The 23948-nt window shown below is 41.3% G+C and overlaps 2 protein-coding genes across 8 annotated transcripts in view; one reads left to right on the plus strand and one right to left on the minus strand.

Moving 5' to 3' along the window:
• The window catches only part of PPAT (phosphoribosyl pyrophosphate amidotransferase), a 43284-nt gene extending 29996 nt beyond the window's left edge, over positions 1–13288 (minus strand). The window contains exon 1 of the mRNA XM_064710444.1: positions 13045–13288. Within this exon, the coding sequence (XP_064566514.1) occupies positions 13045–13172 (128 nt within the window). The 5' untranslated portion in view covers positions 13173–13288. The remainder of the gene's footprint in view (positions 1–13044) is intronic.
• PAICS (phosphoribosylaminoimidazole carboxylase and phosphoribosylaminoimidazolesuccinocarboxamide synthase) overlaps positions 1–23497 on the plus strand; it is a 41057-nt gene extending 17560 nt beyond the window's left edge. For 6 of the 7 annotated variants that reach the window (XM_064710435.1, XM_064710436.1, XM_064710438.1 and 3 more), the window contains 13 exons: positions 550–621; positions 1318–1719; positions 3080–3145; positions 4169–4359; positions 13721–13766; positions 14368–14565; positions 17167–17345; positions 17992–18171; positions 18263–18376; positions 20137–20220; positions 20324–20504; positions 21490–21648; positions 22291–23497. In XM_064710435.1, the coding sequence (XP_064566505.1) occupies positions 550–621; positions 1318–1719; positions 3080–3145; positions 4169–4359; positions 13721–13766; positions 14368–14565; positions 17167–17345; positions 17992–18171; positions 18263–18376; positions 20137–20220; positions 20324–20504; positions 21490–21648; positions 22291–22457 (2039 nt within the window). In that variant the 3' untranslated portion in view covers positions 22458–23497. Of the gene's footprint in view, positions 1–549; positions 622–1317; positions 1720–3079; positions 3146–4168; positions 4360–13351; positions 13447–13720; positions 13767–14367; positions 14566–17166; positions 17346–17991; positions 18172–18262; positions 18377–20136; positions 20221–20323; positions 20505–21489; positions 21649–22290 lie in introns of those variants that run through there. The other variant, XM_064710443.1, reaches the window with a different exon arrangement.
• Positions 23498–23948: the final 451 nt, after the last annotated feature.

Consider the following 23948-nt stretch of genomic DNA (forward strand, 5'->3'; position numbering starts at 1 on the left):
TTCAGCTGACCAGAAATCTGCTGGAAATACAACACAGCAGAGGACACAGCCTAGGAAGGTTCCTGGAGTGTGTGGCTGACAACTCCTGACACAGCTGGTGAAGGAGCCAGCTAGGGGGGGTACTCACTGGACCTGATGTTTGTGAATAGAGGACTGGGGGTGGCTGGAGCCTCTTGGCAATAGCAGTCACAAAATGGCAGTGTTTTCAGTTCTTCGTGAAGTAAGGAGGGAGCTCAGCAGAACTGTCACCTTGGACTGGAGCAGTGGTGGAGTCACTGTCCCTGGAGGGATTTAAATGACATGTAGATGTGGCACTTAGGACGTGATTTATTGGTGGACTTGGCAATGTTAACTCCATCCTAAATGATTAGTGCTTCCATCCTAAATGATTCCATGATTCTGTGATTCTTCAAGTCTGTAACTAATGGGTTAGACCGAGGGATTAGGACACTTTAAGGTGGAAAGAGGTGTTTCCTACAGAGGATGACAATAATAATAGCATTTTATTTGTCTAAATCCAAGTCTATTTAAAACTGTGTGTTTCTATAGATGATGATTCTATAAGCACTACCTCAGAAGACAGATCTTGTACGCCAGTAGCAAAACAGATGGTTGGGACAGGTGAGCAATAATTTTCATGCATTTATTATGAAATAAATCACATTGTATTTTCAGTACCAAAGCTGGAGCAATCACATCTCTACTGTAAACACAGCTCTACTTTTCTGCTTCTGACTCCATTCTAGCTTTATTAGTAAACTTAAAAATTTGTTTCATAGATCTTTTCCTTTAATGAGCAAAATTTGTATTAATACTGTAGTTCAACTTTGCCTTCTACACATAATCTAATGAGCACCATCTGCCAACTTCTGATTATTTTCAAGTCTGAAGATTTTTCTTCTTCTGTTGAATCCCAAGCAGCCTTTTCATTTGCACATTGCCATTTTAATTTGAAACCACACTTCTCACCAATGCTGAGATCTTCAAAGCTTCATGATTACTGCTTTTCTATATGTAACACTTGGATATATGTCTTTAATTTCACAACAATGGCACAATTATAGCGACAAAATGTTGAATTTTAGATGCCTTGGAGAAACAAGAGATTCCACTTGCTACATATTTTGCATACTTAAGAGAAAAGAATTGTGTATGGATTTTAAAATTATAAAATATGAAAAATATAAAGATATAAAAGATTAAAATATATAAAATATTAATCATTAACTGATTATCAGTTGCAATTATGCTTTCATATATGTATATTTAGCATGCATTATAGCATTTACAGTTAAGTTTTTTTATTTATATTTTCAGACAATCACATTCCCTTGGAAGAAGCACAAAATCACTTTAAAGTTATTACAGTTAATGATACTGGAGCAGGAAAACACTGGAGTGATAATGAAGTTAGGGCTCTGATAAACATATGGTCAGATGAAAAGATACAACAAATGCTTGAAGGGGCCACAAGAAATAAAGAAATATTTGAGGAAATTGCCAGAAGATTAATGAAACGTGGTATAGACAGAGACTGGAAACAATGTCGCACAAAGTACAAGAACCTAAAATATGAATACCGTGCACTGCAGAAAGAAAATGAGCATCTTGGAAATCCCAGGAGAAAAATGAGATTTTATGATGAAGTTGACTGTATCTTAAGAAGGCAGCCTCTGGGAACCTCAGGCTGGGGATGTGAAAGCTCAAGTCTCCTATCAGGTACTAAAAACTTCAGTGATGAGATAAAGTGCTTCAAGTGAACTTTCTGAAATCTCCTGTTTGAGCCATGCTGTAGGTGTGAAATATGTAGCCAGAAATGGAGGGGGAAAATAACTGGGGAAGCTCTATCTGCATGGTCACATAGTGAACACTCAGGAAACTTAAGTGCTCTATGGAGACATGTAGAAGTGAGAATATTAGCAAAAAGTGAAAGCACTGAAGTGTTCAGTGTTATTGGAGAATCTGCTTTTGAAAGCCTAAGTGACGTACAGTGAAATGGTGCTAGAACACATGGCAGGTTTTAGAGGTCATACAGCAGGCACTTAAAGTCTGATGGATAGACAGATGCAAGCTCATACTGTTTGGAACTGCAGAAATCAGTAGCAATCAAGCCAAGTTCAAGGATGCCAAAAACCCCAAAGTATATTAATTCAATACACACTGCAGTGGAGAGAGAGAAAAATCCAGGACAGTGATTATTTGAGCACTTGTAATAATTGTATTAATTCTGCTAAAGCAGATTCAGTTTTCACAACAGAGTTTGCCTCTATCTTCATATCAAAAATCCTCTGATCTAGGAACCACACAGCTAATTTTGTGTCTGCTGTAAGGGTTCTTGTGACTGGCCAACTGCTTCAGACCTCAGGGGCACCTGCCCCTGCTCCAGGCAGATTAAGTGCTCTCATAGAATAACTGAAACTCTGCAACTTAGGGTTCAGTGACTTAAGGTAAAGCAGAACTAGTTGTGATTGTTCTCAATAAGTTAAATAGTTTGCAACAGCACGAATGTTATTTGGGGACTTGAACCATTTCTGCAGCAAAGGCCAGGTGGACGGCTTGAGCAGAAACTGCTGGAACCAGGCTCAAGCCAGCTGTCCTCAGTCTGTCATGAACCAGAGCCCTAATGTGGTATCCAAGGGCACCACTCAGTAGTGCATTAGTTGCAGCTAGAATGACAGCCATAAAGCTGTGGGATGACAGTTCTCCCCTGCCTCAGTCTTGTGCTAGATCACATTCTCAATACATTTATTTTCTTCCAAATACAGAAACTGAATATATTGCTGCTTCTTTCTACTCTCCATGAATGGGATATGTCAACACCAACAGCCAACCTGGCTGATTTACATTTTAGCATGCTGGAAAAGGACTGTGTAATCTGTGAATGCTGATGCAGTGGCCAGTAAAACAATAATCTTTCAGAAAAGAAGCTTCAATTATTAATCTGCTTGAGGCATCTGTGAAATAAATGTGTCTTGTCCTAGGGTATTTGCTTTTGTAATATAAAACCTTTTGGTATGTGACTGACTGTGCCTTGACAATCTCGCCAAAAGGCTTAGTCACCTTGTTCTTCTCTTCTAAGTTTCAGTGGGAGATGCTACAGCAAACACAGGATCTTTGAGTACCAAGAGAAAAACATGGAATGATGGTAAGAGCCCTGACTTTTAAAAGCATCTCTACACTGATGTTGAATTGGATGACAGATTCTTATATCCAGTATTCAAATAGTTAAAAAACATAATCCTAGCACTTAACACCAAGCTCCAAACCAACATTCTCCTCTCAGCCATAACAATCGGCAAAAGAAGAGTTCTGATAAAAATGTAGGCCTAAGGAAAATTGCAATTTATTTATTTATTTCAGTCCCCATCCCTGGTATAAATGAGGTAAACATCAGGAAAAACTTACTTGATTTATAAGAATCATATGCAAAGAAAATACAGTATTTAAAAAACAAGAGGTCTCAATTATGTTGCTTAAGGGAAAGTAGGGACAGGCAGTCATGGATGTGATTTCCTCATATTACACTACTGTGTCTGTAAACATGTCTAATGTGTTGTACACAAGAAAACAGGTTAAGACAGCTGTGTCAGAGACAAGAATAGAGAACCATGGAGAGAGAAAAATTATGAGAAGGATAGAAATATGTGGCATGTGATCTGATATGGGGAAGGCAGCAGCTTATTTTTCTTCCTGCAAAATTGACAGGCCCTAAATAAAAATCAAACAATGAGGAACAAAATCTTAGTTTTAAGGAGCTCACCACTATTTTTAATACTAAAATGGTGTCTACAAAGAGATGATGAGAAATGATCTGAACATTATGTTTTTTAATTCAACCTGTTTAGTTCACCACCACAAACTGTACTAACTCTGTATTTAATCATTCTGTGTGATTGAATACACTTTCATTTATTGCCTATTATGTAAGTACCTCTTGGAGAGGGCTGTAGCTAGGCAAAACTGAAAGTGTGAGATATAAGTGATTTTTACAGGGTCTGCTGCATTCCTACTCTCCATTATACAATGATCCCTTATACAACACCAGGCAATGCCTGCCAAAAAGCAGATGAGAAGAACAGCTTTAGGAAAAACCAGCATGTGCTAAACTTCACTGTCAGTAGTTCATTGAGTTGTGCACTCTAACCACGTACTTTGCTTTTGTCCACAGAGGTGTCACCTGTTCCACTTAAGAAAAATGCTTCTGAAAACACCATACTCCACTTCCAAAAACTATTAACAGAGAGAGTGCACACAGTAACAGAAGGCAAAAAGTTACTGTTTGAAAGGCTTTGTAAGCAGGAAGAAATGCAAGACCTCAACAGAACACAGGTGTATACTGATCCATCAGCCATACAACAGGTTGGTTTTGTGAACTTTCTATGAAATTAACATGCAAATAGATTCTGTGAGGTAGCATGAAATGAAATACTTAAGTGTAAGTTACCCAGATGAGTACATGCTTGCTTCCTTTTAATATAGTCACCTTCAGTCATTTACACTAAAGCAAGGTGTGAGTTTCCAACATAATCCTTTACTATGAGCTTTTAGTGGTGATGTCAGTTAGCCAAATAAAAAATATGACCTCTGCCTATATTTCTTGGTTCACTGACATGTCACAATGAACAGGCTTAATTGAAAGAAAGTACACAGAACTGATGCCTACTTTAACTCATCAAAGAAAACATGTACAGTTGAAATTTCATCCCCTCATTTCCAATTGCCATCTCCATGGTCTTCCTAACAAGTTAGTCCTCTGCAATTAACCAAACAGTAGAAGCCATAGGAGAACTTTTTGGTTAGGCAGGGCTGATGGGGAAAATACAACTCTTAATTCCGTAACCAGCATTTACCCTGGGTCAAGGTACTGGGCAATTTACTTGGCAAGAGGTCTGTTATGTCCAGTAACCCACAGAAAACACGAAAAAATGCAGGGAACAATGATATGCATGACATGCTAAGAGACAAATGCCATATCATAACTGTCTTTCTGCGAAATCCTACTAGCCACTACGTCATTTTGTGGTTGTGTAAGTACTTTATGGTCTGTATTACATTTGCAGGGTTTTTCTTTCAGTGTATTCCAGCAAAACAACTTTCTGGATCTCAGTCATGTTTGGGCAGAGATCTACACAGCCCGGCCAAAGCCAGGTCAGTTCTGGGCACATACAAAGGCATAACTCAAGTCAAACAGTCAAGTCCTTATTGCAGCAGCAACAGCCACCAGGTTTATTTACACACAGAGGTCTAAATTCCATCCAAGTCTCTCTTCATTAAATTTTACATAAAAATATTACTGGATATAATGCATTATTTCCTGCTCTATGCCTAATTATTGCCTAGTCAATTCTTTTATGAGAGACATTATGGAGGCAAATATTTTCCACCAAGGTGGATTTAATCTGCCATTTGACTAGCATTTTTAAAACAATTCTGAGAAGCCAGGAGAGAGATCCCTAGAAAATAATAGTTTTTTGATAATGTTAATTTCTACATGGATACACAGTTTTTTCAGTGTATGCTTATCTACCACTTTTCTCATTTTACACTGATTTCTCAGTATAAACTTTCTTTGGTTTGCAGTACTGTCACTAAAACTGTAATTTCCAACAATACTAGTATCATCATTGGTTTAAAAATCTTTCTTCTCTCTCTCTTTACAATGGGTTGGTTCAAAGGTACATCCTTGAACTTGCATTGTAATTCTTGCATTCAGAAGTGTTGTCTTTGGAAGGAGGACATGGTTTGCCCCTGCTATCACAGCAGTCAGGTATCCCTATAGAACATGCTGAGTCAGCTGAAGACCTCACCATTCCCACACTACTAAAACCACAGGTTATTCCTTATACATGTGAAGCGAAAAAACGCGTGACCCAACCATAATTTGTACCAGTACATTTAAAAGTTTAGTTCAATTAAATTATGATTTCAATTATTTCCAGTAACTGTACTGAAAATGGGTAATATGGGTAACTTACATGTTTTGCTCTACCTTCTCTGTTTCATGAATGCAAGGCTGAACTTGACTTGATAACTCATTCCAACAAGATTCCCCTTTCTCCATGCTACTCTGGGTAATCCAGTTCTTGCTGGATGCCCTATAAACCAGTTCATCTCACTAACCTCAAACAAGATTAGCCCATCTAGTAAGAAAAGACCCTAAATGGTTTTTCTGTGTGAGTTGAAGTAGCTCAGAAAGTTTCCAGATGTTCCAAGACTAACTCTGAACAGCTGAAAAGTTATTTTTGTTGCAGTGTGCCTCTCCTTTTAGAAGAAACACTAACTTGAGGGAAGCACTTAGCAGTGCTAGAGACTACAAACTCCACTTTAAATTCTACATGATGCACAAAGATGCAAATCATTCCAAATCTTGCTGTCATTCAGTACAATGACCCAAACAAACCCTTATCTCCTTCCAGAAGATAAAATATAGAGACTTTTAATTCATTAAAATCAGCAGACCTTTTAAGAATATATATCTGTTTTTAAATGCTGTTATTTAGGTGAAAACAACACAAAAGCACTGAGGCAAACAACTCACTGAATTCTTAGCAGGTCAGAGCAGAAAATTGCAGAGCACACTTGCATCTACTTGGAAATGGTTCATGTCAACACTAGGTGGTAGACATGAAGCAAGAACTGACAGAAAAAAAGAACACAAATGTGTTTACTTTCCAAGTAAAGGGCTTTTTTCCCTCAGAAAACTTTTCAGAGAGCAGGATTTAACTGAAAAACAAATGTTCAAAGAAGGTGGACTTCCCTTTGTGTGGGATTCCTCTTCTATTCTGCTTTGACTGCAAAGCATAGCTCGCTTGTTGTAAATGTTTTGTCAGAAAGCTGTCTCCTGCCCTGCTGTTCGTTTATTGTCGATCAAAGATAGGAAGAGATGTCAGATGCAAGATGGAGCATTTGCATCATCTGATATTTGTGCTCCCATTTATACAGATAACAACTAATTTATTTGAGACAGATAAAGTGATATCAAGACAACCTTTCTTCACTGTGGTTGTAGTTACAATTCCACATAACTTTTTGCTTAGAGACAAAATTACCAGGAATGCTGAGGTTTAGAATTATGGTTGCCTAGAGTTATGATCTGTCTCCTTTGGACAGCATCCCCAGGGTAGTACAACAGGCTAAACAGAATATTGCTAGGCCAAAGGATTTCTCAACTGTCCCTTCAGAAATAGTATTAGTTAATCTAACTCATCCTTCCAGTGTATCTTTATTTTCACTTAAGCTTTTGCTGTGGCTCTTCTGTCTGTGATCACAGCTTTACATTTATTACAGTCACACAATATTTAGTCCTGACACACTTATGGACCAGTGACATGGAACGTGGGTCACCATCTAACATGTGCTAAATGGTTATGTGTAGGGAACTACCACAGGACTGCAGTGCTTTGGGAGGAGAGCCTTTCTTAGACATAGATCCTCAACAGAAAGGCCAGACCAAGTCAACATGTCCATGTAACTGATCCTGGGAATCTTAATATAAATTAGATTATGAAAACGTTCCAGCTTAAAAATCAAAACCAAGTAATGATGGCAAGAGCATCAATCCTATAAAAACCAGATTTTTGGTCTTCTCCCTCCTCAAATATCTGCATTACTGCCAGAGGGCCATTAAGATTAGCATGAGGGCAAATCTGTCTCCTCCCCAGTTTGCAAATGGCAATACTGAGATTTTTCAGTTGTAGCAGATAAATGGAACTATTACCACTCTGACTTGCATTAAAAAGCTTCATTCTTCTCTAAAACACACTTATTCAGTAAGATGAATGGGTCACTTTATACATCTTTTAGTAGGACTGTTGGAAAGTCTTTTGCATGCCCTTTTACATTATTTGAGAAACTGTTTGGGCCAAAGGCTTTGAGAGTGAGCTTCAGGAAGCAGAAATGCTTGCACTGATGGTGGATCAACAAGCAGTATCTGCATCATTGGCTTTAAAGACTCTGCCTGCAGTCATCCTGTTTCTTACACAGCTAGGTCTCCTTTGTGTTTGCACAAGCATCTATATGGCCAAGAGTCTACCCAACTGATAGAACTGATTTAAATTAAAACTAACCTAATAAAAAGCCCCTCCAATCAACCCTGCTTTTTTATTTAATGGGAGTGGTAATGTGGCAGATAGTGAAGCCAGGAGAGTTTATATGAACTCATCTACCCAGTGATAACACAGGTTGCTGCATGCAACCCTCCCTCCATGCATGAGGCTCAAATTTAAGGTATGGGCAGACAAGCCAACCAAGCAACCCTGTGAAAATTACTGGAGAGATGTATATGGATGACTTATGTACAGTCAAAGCACAGAAGAATGAACAGTCTCACCCCAGCCCTCTAGCTAGGTTAATGTAATGGGAAGTCTGTTTGCCACAATAAACAATGGCTGTCTCAGAAATGTCCTCTTGTATCTCATGTTTTGCACCATTTCCCTCCTGTTTTTTCCACTCCTTATAACATCTCATTCCAGCTGGTTACTCCACATTCAGAGATAAAAGCTTAGACTGAACTACATTTTGTGACATGTACATTGAAGAGGCCTCAACTTGGTTAGAATGAAATCTGGCTTCACTTTCCCAAAAATGAGTGTGCAGGAACCTGAGCCCTGCAGGATGTTATGTAAAGCAACCTAGCAGATGGAAGAGCTCACCACAGCAAAAAGGCCTTTCTTCTCCTCTCTTCTTGCAGGAGCAAGCTTTGCAGAATGTAATTAAGCCAGGCTGTCATCACCTGCAGCACACAATGGCCTAAAACTTGAACCAAGATAGAACTAAATGAAGGGGTTTTACATCTACATTCTGTGTCTAAAAGTACTCAGGAATGTTTTACCAGCACATAAAGCATGAATGTTATCGTCAAATAGCATACAGACTCAATCACTGGCTAGGAACACCTCGTACCTTGTATATTCCATAGGGATTTACAAAGAAATATCACTAATTGCAAGATTTGGTATTTAGATAGTTAGGATATTTGACACTACACTTCTTGCACCTGGGAATGAGGGATATGTTGAACTCATAAAGTGTTCTTGAGATAAAAGTTAAAGATAAATACCTTACATACCAAATTATCAGAATCATTACCTATAGTATATCTGAGCTCCTCCGAAAATTCTTATTCAAATACTATTGCAATTTTAAGCTTTTTGATTGAAAGATTCACAGTGTAAGTCACAATACCAATGGCTTGCTAAATAGCCTTTTTAAAAAAACCCTATCTTGTAGCTAAAATGTATATAAAATGTAGATTAACACTTTGATTATGCTATATTGAATGTAGGTATTTGGAAGGATGGCTAATGGGAAGCAACCACTGACTTTACTAGATTGAGAGAGAAGTGTCTTAACTTACATTGGTGATTATCTGGGTTCTGTTATAGTGGACAGTAACAGGAAAGGTACCAAAAAACCCACTAGCCAAGCCTCCACTGATAACAAGTTCCATACACAGGCTCAGCTGAGACAAGGGATATTTCCTGGCTTAATGGGACTTCCACCTTCATAGAAGATAGATTTTAAAGACTTTTTCTAAAAATTAGTACAAAGCTGGTACACTCAGGTTTCAGTACACAGTATTACTGCCAAAAATATTTTCCAGAGAATTTTGCAAAAAGTTAACAGAAATCACACTTCCTCGAAGATTGACTTTGCAAATTTGTCCTGGTCAAGGACTCAAATGACGTCTAATAGATTTGTAATTCAGAGTAACTCCTCCCTCCCTCACCACCCCCAAGAAAATTCTCTCCTTACCAACACACTCTGATTTGATTTTGGCATGCTGTCAGTGGATTTTGCAGTGACTGTTCCCTGGCTTACAAAATGCAGAGATTATTTAGACCATCCACTTTTAAGCCTTGTTAATGTTGATGCCAGAGTAACATGATTTGCTTGAACAGAATTAAGTTAATGACCATTCACTGCTAAAATTCACTACTGTAAAATGTTACCAAGGTTTCAAGTTAAATTGATAAAATGTTTTAAGTGTGTTGAAGGCCTTGATTAGACTAAGAATATTCTGGTTTTTGTTTTAATTCACAGTTCACCATTACAAAGTTAAAGCAAATAAAACTCTCTAACTTCTGCTGCAAAGGAGTGAGAATTAAAGCCTCAACAACTAGCAGTTGCTTTTTAATTATTGAAAAAAAATGCAACCCCAAACAACTTTTAAAGTTGTTTCTGCTAATGTCACAATAGTGAAACTACAAATATCTTTTGTCTTTGATTATGAGTCTACTTGTGGGCTCTCAAACTTTGCTTACATGTACACATCAATTTTTAATGGAGAACAGTTTCATTGAGTGAAGCTGCAAGCACTGCTCATGCACACCACTGAACACATGCTCCAGTATTTTGGTTGCATGATGAAGCATACAGAGTTTCAAGTTTTCAGCTGCAAACATCCACAGTGAAGAAAAGCTCTTCAATGCCACAGTAATAAAAAGTATCAACTCATTCTTGGCCATTTATCAGAAACAGCCAAGTCCTTCACCTTGCTGCAACCAGCTGTATCAGAACACAAAGCACAAAGAATTTATGCTGCATGTTTTTGTGGCCTCTAACAAATACTCTGGATTTTTACATATACAGGTAAGATTTCAAAGATTAGAAATTATAACATGTTCTGCTCTTTGTGGCCCAGGCATCTCAGAAATGCAGCTTGATACAATGCCATACTTTAATATTCTAAATTTTAAAATCTGAGACAAATTAAGGGCCAAATTCTGTAATTTGATTTAATGCACAGGACTAATTTGAATATAGAAGAACATGCTTATATCAAAGGGCAGCAATCATTACATAAATAACCTAACCAATTTGAAGGTGATGTCTAAGGACTGTATTTTCTAGTGGCCAGTCAAATTTATGCTAGCCACTCAGGCCTGACTTGGATAGCCCATTAATACTTACTATAATCTTCTTTCATATTTATTTCTTTTTAAAGACCTATGGTTAAGAGACATGTCTTCCTTTTTAACTTCAAAACCATGGGCCTAATGTAGTTTACTGATTCAGTTAATGCTAAACTTTAACTCTGTTTTTCAAGAGACATTCCAAAAGGTAAAAAGAAAAATAGCTGTTATCTTGTTACTTCCTGATCAGGATGGCAGCTCTTCTACCCATCGTAATAGGAAATGCAAAGACAGAAACATTAGCAAAGAGAATAGGAACATTAACATCTCAGCTATTGAAAAGAACTTTATTGAGTGCTTGCAAAGGTATACCTAATGGAACAGACTGTTTCACTTTTACAGGTGCAATGTTTATGCCTTTAGGAAAGCATCCCTTAAAATTTTTGACCATTACTGAGTTAGATCAGAATCAGAGGTAGTGCATATATGCCTCTAGGTGTGTAGCTTCCTGTAGAATTTGTGAATGAATGACGAATTTCAATCATGGTATAAATATTGGCGTGTACAGTTGTGTCCTCCATGGGGGATATCTGATATTAAAAAGGTCAAGCAAATTAAATATATTTGTCAAGTGCCCATCAAAGAAAAAAAAAAAAACAAACAAAGCATATTGAAAAGTTGAAATAAGGTTGCAATGAAAATTGAGATAATAAGATACAAAATAATAATACATCAATCCCACCTAAAATACTCCAGGTCTACAAGTGTAATTGTAAGCACAAACAAGGTAAGATTATTTCCAACCTCTTCAGAGAAAATCAATGCAAGCTAAAATGAGACTATTGTTTCAATTTACACGAAAACCATGGCTTTGTTCCTGGGACTTTTGCTGTATCACTTCAAATATAAACATTTTTGGTGGACACTGGCAAAATATATATACCTGCAGTTGAAAGAGAATTATTAGCATACGAGAGTCAGTAGGAATGCAGCATTTTAACAGGAAAAATATATGAAACTCTACTGTAATAAACAGAAACTGTCCATGTAAACGATTTCCTATTGTTGGTCCAAAACCAGAGCAACATTTGCATGTCTGTGACCTGAGAAATACAAAGAATGTATTTTATCTATTGAGTGCATGTGTACTTACCCATGCCCAGGTTACCTAAGTAGCCCACCTGCTAGACTGTCAGGAGCGTGTTTACTGAGCACACTTTTTCCAGCTGTGGAATCAAGCACAGCAAACGGGCTCAGCACGTACTACCGAACGATCTTGTGCTTGCCCAGCTGTGCATGTGCTCCCACAAGGACGATTACCTTCCTGGCACCACTGAAAAAATGACTGGTATATGTCACTCCATACCATTATTATTTTGAATACCAACCAGATGGAAGCAGAACCCAAACTTCATTCTGTAGTTCTGCATCCACATGGATGACAGTGAATCAGGTCTGTTGTACATTGCCGTAGAGACGTCAGGTAGAAGTTTTACTGTATCGTGATGATGAATCTAAACCACTAACGCCAGTAGGAGCCTAAAAACGCTTAAGAACTGCTCAGTTTCGATAGCCTCATATTGTGTGACTTACACTTTAAAGTGAGCATCTTGAGAATGACGGCCGGGCCTCCCGCTCGGGGCGGCTGGGACGGGGCGGCGGGTGCATTCCGCTGTGGGGGGCGTACCCCCTGCGGCCCGGGGCTCACTCCCGCTGCTCGGGGTTCATCCCCGCCGCCCGAGGCTCAGCCCCACCGCGCGGGGCTTACCCTCGCCACCTGGGGCTCGGCCACGCCGCCCGGAGCTCAGCCACACCGCGGGCTCCGCGCAGGGACGTGCGAATGCCCGGGCCGGTGGCGCGGGCCCGGTAACGAGAGCGGGGGCGACTCAGGCGAGATGCAGCCGAGCTCCATAGCCGTTCGACAGCTCTTCTTCGGCGGGACCGGCTCGGGAGGCAGGAGGCGGAGGGGTGCTCCTTGCCCTTCGCCTCCGGGATGCTGCCGGGGCTCCCCGCCGGGGCGGAGCGGAAGGGACCGGTCGGAGCGCTGTTCTCCCCTCCCCGAGCGCTCCCGCCGCCGGAGACCCGAGGCCCTGCAGGCTGCACGTGCCGCCGCACGGCCCCGAGCAGCCGCCGCGGCCCGCTCCGACACCGAGCCCCGTCCGGGCACATCCGGCCCCCGCGCCCCTCTTACCTGTGCTGCAGCCCCACCAGCCCCAGCGTGATTACATGGGGCACGTCCAGCTCCGTGGGCCACGCGCCGGAGGCGATGCAGCCGAACACGCCGCACTCCTCCCGGATGCCCAGCTCCTCCAGCTCCATGGCGCGGGCAGCACGTGGTGGCGCGGCGGCCCCGCTCCAGCTCCCGGTCCCGCTCCCGCGCGCTGCTGCCGCCGGCGCGCTCAGCCCACAACGCCGCTCCGCCCGGGGATCCCGGTGGCCCGTCGGGCACCTCCCGCCCTCATTTACATACGAGGGGGGGCGACACCGCACCCCCGACCCGCTCCGCCGCCTCGCCCGGCCCCGCCTCCCCTAGATTCCACTCTGCCCGCCACGCCGCGGGGCGCCCCAGGCCCAGGGGATGTTTGCCCGCGGGGTGAGAGTGCGGGGGGCCCGGGCGCGGCGTGGCGCCGGCATTGGCCGGGCAGAGGGCCGGGGCTGTGTTTGCACGGGACGGGGTCGGGGGGGGGGTGATGCTGCCGTCCGGGGTTCGCTCGGGGGGCTCGGCGGGGCCGCCCCGCGGCGTAGGGCGGCGATTGGCGGGCGCCGTCGCGGCCCGCTGCCCGGGCTGCCCGCCCCTTCCGCCGGCCCCTTCTTACCCCGGCGGCCGAGCCCTGCGGTGTGCGCTCAGGCTCTCTCCTGTGCCCTAGGTGCCCGCGCCCGCTCCCGCCGCAGCCATGGCCCCCGCAGCATCAGGTAACCGGGCGGCCGTCGGGGGTGGGTCGGTCGGTCGGAGGTTCCGCTCTCGGGGGGCCGGTGACCGCTCAGCGGCTTGGGGTGTAGGTGCTTGAGTACCAACTTTTTCCCGGAGTGATTTTAATTTTTTGGGTTTTTTTAAATTTTTCCATGGGTAGTCGCTCGTACGCGAGGGTGGGCACGGCTGCAGGAGAGGTGTTGGGGGCAGCTCCAGGCGCAGGATGCTGGGGACGGCAGCAGCCCCGCGCCGCTCGTGTGGCGGAGCTCCGGGACTCCCCCGAAGTTTGAAGGAGCAGAAAAGCAGCGGGGCTCTCGGCCGCCGCGCTCAGGCGGCAGCTCCCGGCTGCCCGGGGCCGTGGGGGCGGCCGGGACACCGCCGGAGCGGCCCGGCCGCGGCTGGCGCGGTCCCCGTGCTGTCGGGCGGGAGCCTTGAGCGGGGCTCTGGGCCTCGCTGCTGGGGGAACGTGGCCTGATCGCCCCGTGGGTCGGGGCTCGGGGAGCTCCTCGTGGTCGGGGTGGCTCTGCGTGCGGAAGTAAACAAATCTTTGCGATGCAAAAATTACTTTTTTTTTTTTTCGTGTTTTGTTTTTTGTTCCTCTAGACTTGAAGCTTGGCAAAAAAGTTAATGAAGGTAAAACGAAAGAAGTGTACGAGCTGCCAGATATCCCGGGATGTGTTCTCATGCAGTCCAAAGACCAAATAACGGCGGGAAATGCAGCCAGGAAAGACCGAATGGAAGGGAAGGCTGCCATTTCCAACACAACGACGAGCTGTGTGTTTCAGCTGCTTCAGGAAGCTGGTCAGTATTTTAAAGGCAGAGTGTGTATGCTTGTATGTTTCAGACGTTATTACAAAAGAGTATTGTTTTATAAAAGAGTTTAACCTGCCTTGAGGCTTTTGTGGTTTTTAGTCTCTTTTTTATTAGCTTTTAATTATGCTTTTCTCTCTGGTACTTAAGAGCTGGGTGACTGACTTGTTCGTTTGGAACACGATAGTGTCTGCAGTAATCTAGTGTTGCAGATAACAGCAATAGTTTCTCCTGCTTGTTTGGACGTGCCTCTAAGCCCCTTCCCTCTGCTTTTGTCAGGTCTTCCATATCCTACACTCCTTACCTTAACTCTGGGCTGGATGCATCTGCCTTGCTTTACTACATGTGCATGCATAGAACACTTATAGCTAATGGTACTACCACACTATGTCTAGGCATTGTGAAATCTGTGTATGTAAGCTGAAACATAAAATTAGAGTGTCTTTGACCCCCCTCAGTTGTGTGTGAAAGCATTTTAAAGTGTCTTTGAGTAGTTGGCAAGTTACAAAGAGGAATTCGTGCTGGTGGTGAGTCTGCTAACAGGACTGGAATACAGGCACTACTAAGCTTAGCTAAGATTGCTTATAAACTGTGTGCTCCATGTGCTTTGGAACAGTCGCTCAAAGAATGCTTCAGGCACCAGCTGAGTTACTCTAGAATTTGTAGTATCTGTTACAAAGTGTGGTGGTAGCTAACTGTGAAGTCCTAGCATGGCTCGTATGAGGAAGAGAAGGATGGTTTCTCTAGAGTTATAGCTTTGTCTCAGCCCATATTTTACACAGAAATACATACCAGAAATACAGACTGGTGTAGTCCCCAGTCACAGGCTTTCTTGGGAAGCCTGTTGTGAATACACGACTAAGAAGCCTCCTAGGTATTTGATTATTTTTGCAGTCAATTAAAACTTCTAATTTTCATTTAGGAGCAATTAGTAAGATGTTTTGCCCAATTCTTGAATGGTGATAGTTAGGATAACAATCAAAATGCTTCATATCCTACAGATGTGTGCGCTTTTAACAAGAGGCCATTCTGTTGACCTCTCAGAAACCCATGAGTGGCTAGTACTGGTAACTTCCACAGGTGCCATGGAAAAACACGCAGAGTAAACTGCAGCTGCATTTTAAAGCAACAAAAGAACTTTGAGGTTCTTCTCCAGTTTCCTTCTTTCAGTGGTGTAGATGCAGATAGTGGGAATGCCTTGTTGTAGAGGGTGTTTGCTTGTTTGCCTTGCGCAACTCTTCTTTACCTGCTCTTTCAGAGGTGATGATTTACAAAGTTCTGTTAAAGTTTCTCTCCCTTTTAGAATAGAGCTAATGTCAGCCTAGCAAAAGCACACATCTGCACTGATGAAAAATGTCATAGTGAACCAGATGGGGCCTTAATGTACGTTCGATTATTTAAATCCTTCTGCCATTGAAGGAAATGCTCTGAACTTTGAAGAGTCAGTGTTCATATTTTGAGACTTTTTGTTTCTTCCTTAATGGTTCTGGAAGTGGAATGGAGTAGAACTGCTTGGTTTGACTGAGTGCAGCTCCTTTGCCTTCTCTTTCTGGCAGATGCTGACTGGGCTTGGCAGTTGTCTTGCCCTGGTCAGGTATGCGACACAGAGTCCCCAGGCAGGTGCAGAGCAGAGCTGCTTTATGGCAAAAACCAGGCTTTCTTAATCAGTTAGCCCATTGTCAGCTACATAGTTTTAAATCATAACAAACATAATTCAACCAACCACCATAACCCATGATGTGAACAGACCATGGTTATATAATTTGTTTTTCTACCTCTAACTCAGCTGAGTCACATTCCCATAGTCCTTTTCTACTTAGCCAAAGTAAGAGGCCTGAGCCATGATCTTACAAGGCCTTCCTTCTGTAGGGTTTTGCCTACTTGCAGCAGTCAGGGAGAAAGGTGGGACTTTCCTCAAGAGTGAAATTGAAAAAAGAGCCATTCTGCACTTGGGGTGCTGATCTGCATGTTGGCTGTCCCTGTTTAATATGTAGTCCATCATCTTACAATTATCTAAGAAGGTTAACTTGTGGCAGCAGGTTTGAGTGCACATGATTCTCATTCTGTCTTTTGCCTAATAAATCACCGAGATCTAGTGTCCTAAATAACTTGGTTTGTGATGAAAGGGAGAACAAAGCCATTCTCTCTGCCCCATCTGCTTTTATTAAGCAAAGCTGTAAAGACTGCTGTGCTCTGTTACTCCTTTGAAAGGCTCCAATTACTGTTCAATCTATAATGAATCTTTCACCAGAGAACATGGTTGGGTACTTGGTTGCTGCTATTTTTTTTAAACAAACAAAAACATTGTGAAGGATAGATTTAATTTTTAAGGCTCTGTGAACAGAATTATAAAAATAGGATTTCTGAGTTAAAAGTTATTTTTGTATGATAAAATTGGCAAAACTAATGACTTGTGGAAGATACTTGTCTTTTGCAAGGCTGGAGTGGGCAAAAATACCATGAAAAGATTTGTCCCTTAAGTCAAGGGAAGGGCAAGATTCAGATGTAATTAAAATTAAAGATCTTTGTGACTACTGTTCCAGCTGTGGAGTGTGCTTACTAATGGAACTAAGCTGCTGTCTTTTCATTTAGGCATCAAAACAGCTTTTGTCAGGAAACAGAGTGACACAGCGTTCATAGCAGCTCACTGTGAAATGATCCCGATTGAATGGGTGTGCAGAAGAATTGCTACTGGCTCCTTCCTCAAGAGAAACCCTGGTGTCAAAGAAGGATACAAGTTTTACCCACCCAAAATTGAGATGTTTTTCAAGGTAAGTTTCTTTTCCTGTGATGTTAATCAAACTTAGCAGAGCTAAAATTCTGTGTCATCTCCTTTAAAATGCTGACAGATAAAGCAAGTAGTGCTAGTGGCTGACCAATCCTCTTACTCTCAGTAGTTTTGCCATTCTGATGTTTTCTTGCATTCTTTTCCAAAAGCTGTTTTGTCCCATGTCCATACAGTAGTGGCTTACAGTGCAATTGAAGAATAACAAACCAAGCTGTACTGAAAATCACAAAAATGTAGGTATAAGGGTTTTTTAGGCATAAGCTTAATACATCAGCTGAAACAGATGTGTTGATATATTTGAAGAAATTAAACAGTGGTTGTATGGTGAGGGTAAGTAGCTAGCTAGTCCTTTAGGATTCTGAACTCCTTTGGGAATGTGTGCTTATAGATGTATCTGGTGAGCTATAATCTAAAGTGTTTGTGGTGTACCCTGTTAAAGATGGTCAGGTGTTTTATAGCAAGTGTTTTCAATGTTACTGTCATTTTTTTAATGCTAATCATAAAATGCTAGTTTGAAGCCTCTATTTGTTACTTAGGAAAAAACACAAAACCTTGTATCTTTTAATGGCTATTTTCCTCCTATAGCAACCTTAAATTACATCATGTATTTGTTCTGGTTTTCTTAACAGGATGATGCTAATAATGATCCACAGTGGTCTGAAGAGCAAATAATCGAAGCAAAATTCTGTTTTGCTGGACTTACAATTGGCCAGACTGAAGTGGACATTATGTCTCGTTCTACTCAAGCCATTTTTGAGATCCTGGAAAAAGCATGGCAGCCCCAAAACTGCACTCTTGTAGACCTGAAGGTAGAAGAATCTAATTTCTCATGATCTTGCTTTTGACAGGGAAAAATAGCAGTGTATAATTACTAAAATAGGATTCTTACTGTCTTTTTAGATCGAATTTGGTGTTAATGTGCTGACAAAAGAAATTGTTCTTGCTGATGTTATTGACAATGATTCATGGAGACTGTGGCCAGCAGGAGACAGAAGCCAGCAAAAGGACAAACAGGTGGTGCTTTAATCTTTACCTTCCAAGTGACCAGGGAAGAAGAATGGAGAAAGTAAAGCCTACAGTTTACCATTTGTTTTCAGAGTGGCTTTTTCTAGGTGGTCTAACCTTGTTACAGAGCAGTTTGTATGGTCCCTTGTGTCAAAACCTGTTCTCATTAAATAATTTATCTGGTTTATGGTAGGAAAAAATCCTGTCTGTATATCTTCAGCTGGAATACCCAACAGCACTATTAACTGGAGCTGTCATAGTGAAGTGTGGGGTTTCCAGGAATGATAAGGATTTCTGACTTGCACAGATACTAAAATAGTTGATAACAGATAGGTGTGAAGAATAGAAGCTTTGGTTCCCAGGTCTGCCTCCAAGTTTCTCAGTTTATTCAGAGATTAATTACTGTTATCCTCTACTAGTAGAGATATGCTGATACTTGAGATGGAACTGCAGTGAGGATGCTTTTCTTTGTTATTTATTTTGGTTAATCATGAATTCAATAATGTTGCCTCCAAAAGTGTTGCTAATAGCCTGTGCCCACATGAGGCCTGCAAGCAAGTTTAAATATAGGACAAGTTCTGTTTCAAACTTACACTTCACAAATATCTCTGAATTACCAGATGACAAGTTATGAAGGAGCTGGTTTGGGAATGCTGCTGCCAGGAGTTTGTCATGGTTGTTGAGACAACATGTGAGACCCTGTGAGAGAAAGTGTTGTAGGCCACAGGGGAAGATTTCAAAGTGTACCTGGGAGGAACAGTATTAATTTTAAATTGGGAAGAAAAACTGCTCTATTGTTGACTTGATCTGAATTGTGTAGTAGCATGCTTGAGTGAATTGCTCTGACAGTCTCCTAAAATAAGGTACATGATAATATCATGTAGAACTTAGGCTGGTACAGTGCAATTGTGCAGGCAATTGTGTCATAAGAAATTCAATTTTAAAGAAGTTGTATGTTTTTCCTTAAATTTTCCCTGTGGAAAGCTTCCAAAATCTTAATATCCCTGTGGCTGAAAGTCTTTTGTGTTGTACATGGGCATAAATTGCAATGTAGAAGGCTGTTTATGCCTGGAATTGCTAGAAACTGTGCAAATATTTAATTTGAGGTATAATAATAATTCTTACCAATTATGGTAGCAAAATTAGTCTTTTGTGTACCCAAACCATATTAACTTTGTCTGCTGGTTTTGGCTGGCAGTGGCTAATATGAGGCTGTGTTTTGAATTTGTACTGAACAGGAGGTTGATAATAAAAAGATGTTTTTGTTACTGCTAAGCAGGGCTTACACAGACCCCAAGGCCTTTTCTGCTTTTGGTGCTGCCACACTGGCGAGGAAACTGGGGATGTGTGGGAGGTTGGGAGGAGACACAGCTGGGACAGGTGACCCCAGCTCACCAAAAGGATATTGCAGACCATGTCATGTCAGTATATAAAGTGTGGGGGAAGAGGAAGTGGTTATGGGGAGATGTTTGGAATTGATGGTGTTTGTCTTTCCAAGTCACAGTTATGTGTGATGGGCCCTGCTCTCCTGGGTGAACGCCTGCCTGCCCATGGGAAGCAGGGAATGAATTCCTTCTTTTGTTTTGTGTGTGCAGCTTTTGCTTTGCCTGTTCAAATGTCTTTATTGGAACCCATGAGTTTTCTCAGTTCTACCTTTCAGATTCTCTCCCTGATCTCTGGTGGGGGAGTGAGTGAGAGGCTGTGTGTGGCTCTGCTGCTGCCTGGGGTTAAACCACAACACTTCAATGCTTTTGTTTTCCTTTTTCCAGTCCTATCGGGACCTGAAAGAAGTGACTCCTGAAGCACTGCAAATGGTTAAGAGAAACTTTGAATGGGTTTCAGAAAGAGTGGAGGTACTTGTTTTTATAAACAACACATCTAGACTTTGATAACTGTGTGCCTTCAATCCTGTTGACTGCTTTTATTTCTCCTCTCCCTCTCCACTGTTTTCTCTAGTTGCTTCTAAAAACAAAGAGCCAAGGTAGAGTTGTGGTGTTAATGGGATCTTCTTCTGACCTCAGTCACTGTGAAAAAATAAAAAAGGCATGTGCAACCTTTGGAATTCCTTGTGAATTAAGAGTGACTTCTGCTCACAAAGGGCCAGATGAAACCCTGAGGATCAAAGCAGAATATGAAGGTAAATGCCAAGAAATACTGTTTTGGATTGACACAGTATCATGTTTCAGAATGACTTGGCAACTTAAGATTGATGTGGGGTTTTTCCATTTTTTTGTTAAACAGAACAGCAAGCTGTGTTACAGTTGTTTCACAGTTGCTAGTAGCATGACTGCTTTAGGTAATTTTAGAGTAATTTTAAATCCTGCTGTGCTGCCACACCTTCCATTACTCAAAGCCTAACCTCTGCTTTTATCTCAGTATCAGAAATGCTTTGCCCAAGCCCTGATCATGTTAATAGATTTACTGTAGTACCTTCTGGTGATGCCAGCATTTCTGAAACAAAGCAGGACAACATTTTCTCTGACTGACTGAATATTCTCATGTGTTGTATTAGGCAGATGTTGCTCCCACCATGTTTTTTCTGTTTGATAAAAACATTCTTGCTTATTACTTTAGATGCCATGAGAAAAAAATGCTTGCTTTAAATTACTCTCTTTGACAAGAAGACTTAACATCTCTTCAAAAGTGTGTCTAGCCTAGCAGAGGAGATACAGGAATTATTTATTTCTGTGGGAGTATACACATTCTATGCATACCATTCTACTTGGTGAAACTACAAATGTGGTAATCATAGTTAAAACACTTACTTTGAGGTGAATTGTTTCAGATTTAAGGAGAGGAACACTTACAGATGCCAGAGGATTAATGGCTATGTTCTTTGTAAAGCTTACCAGCACCTCTTCCTCTGATAGAGACTTCCCCTCAGAGGCAGAGTAAGAAATGCTAATTTCAGCTGTGTCTGGTAAACATAGCTGGGATTTAAGAATGTAAGATTTCTTAGAAGATATTTCTCTAAAAGAGGAAGTTGGACACAAAATATTAGTGCCATGTGATGGAATTGAAAAGATGACTGCAAACACAGCTATGAACTCAGACAAAGCTCCATGAAAGCAAGTGGTAGAGAACAAGGGGGATTGCTTATCTCCAAATGTCTTCCTCCCCAGGAGATGGAATCCCAACAGTGTTTGTTGCAGTGGCTGGCAGAAGCAATGGCTTGGGGCCAGTGATGTCTGGTAACACTGCTTACCCAGTTGTCAACTGCCCTCCACTCTCAGCTGACTGGGGCACTCAGGATGTGTGGTCCTCTCTCAGACTACCCAGTGGTAAGATGATCTTCAACTTATGCTCTTGTTCTGATCTAGCTCCATTTTTCTGTTCTTATTGTACTGTACACACAAGGGGCAAAGCATTGGAAAACCAGCTGGATCAGCAAGGTGTGTGGAAATCTGTTACATGCAGGCTTTGACTTCTTAATGGCAAAAAGCCCAACAGACACAGCAAAGATTACATAGAAATAATCCTTAAAAAAGTAAGCCTTGGCTTATCCTTGCTGAACTTTTTATTTTGAAATTGAAAATAATATTAATGGGAATTTAAGTAATTGAATTTTGATGCATTTTCCTTATGATCAAAGATCAAATAGTATCTTTCTCAACAATCAGTGTAGGTAAACCTCAACACTTAACTAATTTTTACCTGTATTATTTTTAATTTAGTAACTCTAGCGGAGGCCCAGAAATCTGTTACCTCTATATAAGGGAGTCATTTGAAGGATGGCTTTTGGTGTGAAGTGCCACAAAGCAGTAAAATTAAAAGTAATGGAACATGTGACACTTCATTAGCTTTAAAACTGGTCATGTGGCTCCTGGAGGCTGAAACAAGCCTTATCTTAAATTGTTCTTCAAAGGAAATGTTTTGTTTGACTATAAACTATGCTTTAGTAAGTGGCATTCTCTTCTCTGCAGGTCTTAGCTGTCCCACTACTCTGTCACCTGAAGGAGCTGCCCAGTTTGCTGCCCAGATATTTGGGCTAAACAACCATTTAGTGTGGGCCAAACTGCGATCAAACATGTTAAACACCTGGATCTCCCTGAAGCAGGCTGACAAAAAACTTAGAGAGTGCTCCTTGTAAGTCACACTGACAAGTAACTGTTAGTTACACAGTGATAATGGTGTGTGCATTTTCGTTCATATTAGGATTTACCCCTGGATGAGCTCAGAAGTCCTGCATCATTTCTTGCAGAAGAAAGCATTGTTAGAGCAGAATAGGAAGTTTGTTGTGTCGTCATCCTTCCCTTGTGTATTTTTTAATACAACAGCTAAGTAGAGATGGGGAAGTAGAATTTTAGGTACTCTTAAGTACTCTTTCTGTTGCTCCAGAATGGTACTGTTCTGCTTTTTAGCCTATAATGTTAACTACAGACTATGTCAAGAGAATGATTTGGTACAATCTTAATAGAATTCAACTAGTCTTCTGCACTTCTGTAACAGTAACATTCTTATATAGTGTTAATCTATGTCTTGAACCTTATTAACTGAACTGGATTGCTGACAAAGGCCAGTGTTGATGCTGTTCTGCTTGCAATGATGGTATGCTTTCTTTAGCAATAAAATGGCAACATATACTGTATTAATAGGAAAAGAGTGTGGAAAAATGGCTTAAGAGCCTGAAATAAATACATGCCTTATTTTAAAAATGTATATACATACATGTATCTTTTCAAAAAATGTGTATGTGTATATTTACCCCATTGATATCTTTTGGAATGATGTGATGGAGTTGACACCAATTTGCTTGTTCATAACAAGCCATAAATACAAGTGGCTTGAGTGACCTGTAACTTGGCTTGTTGCTGTTTGCTCTAACTCTTGCCTAGGCAGATGTACCTTCAGTAGTTCTGTAGGGGCTGTGATGATGTTGGACTGTCTTCATACACTTCAATAACTATAGCTATTCTGTGTCTATATTTCCTCACTCTGTTTCTGTGGAAATTTTACTGAACAGGGGAACAAATACTAAAGCAACAAACTTCTGGGGGGAAATCTAAGCATGACTTTCTTGTCTTTGCACACACCAGTCTTTTGAGTAAGTAAGATTCTAACATATATGCAATTACTCAAAGTATGTAACACCTATGCTTTTACAATTCTAAATAAACTATTGAATGCAAATCTGCTTCATGGAGATTTATTGAGTAAGTACACTCAAAAGTAGCTATCAGCTGTGGTTGTAACTTCAGGACTGCAAATTAGGTAATAATCTTGTAAGAAGCTTATGCACTAAAACCTGCATGGAACACTATTAGGTGACAGCCTTCTGAAAAATGCTCTGCTCTTTGATTGTCTCAGGAGTGTTTTGTTCATTAAGTACTCCTCTGTGATGGTGTGGTGGGTCAGGCTTGCCCTGTGGTGAGGAACTGGAATAAGTGTTGCTGCTGGCCTTCTTCACAGGCACTGACCACATTTTATGTGTATCAGTGAAGAAGAGCTCTAAACAGTGTTCCCTTGAATGCAAGGGTTTAAAATTGGTCTCAGCTTATTCTAAAGTAAAAGAACTAGAACTCTTCTTAAGCATGAGGGCAGTTGCTTTTGTAATGAATCTCTAAATGAAGTATCAATAATA

The sequence above is a fragment of the Zonotrichia leucophrys genome, chromosome 4 (assembly GCF_028769735.1).
Source record: "Zonotrichia leucophrys gambelii isolate GWCS_2022_RI chromosome 4, RI_Zleu_2.0, whole genome shotgun sequence".
NCBI classification, from domain to species: domain Eukaryota; kingdom Metazoa; phylum Chordata; class Aves; order Passeriformes; family Passerellidae; genus Zonotrichia; species Zonotrichia leucophrys.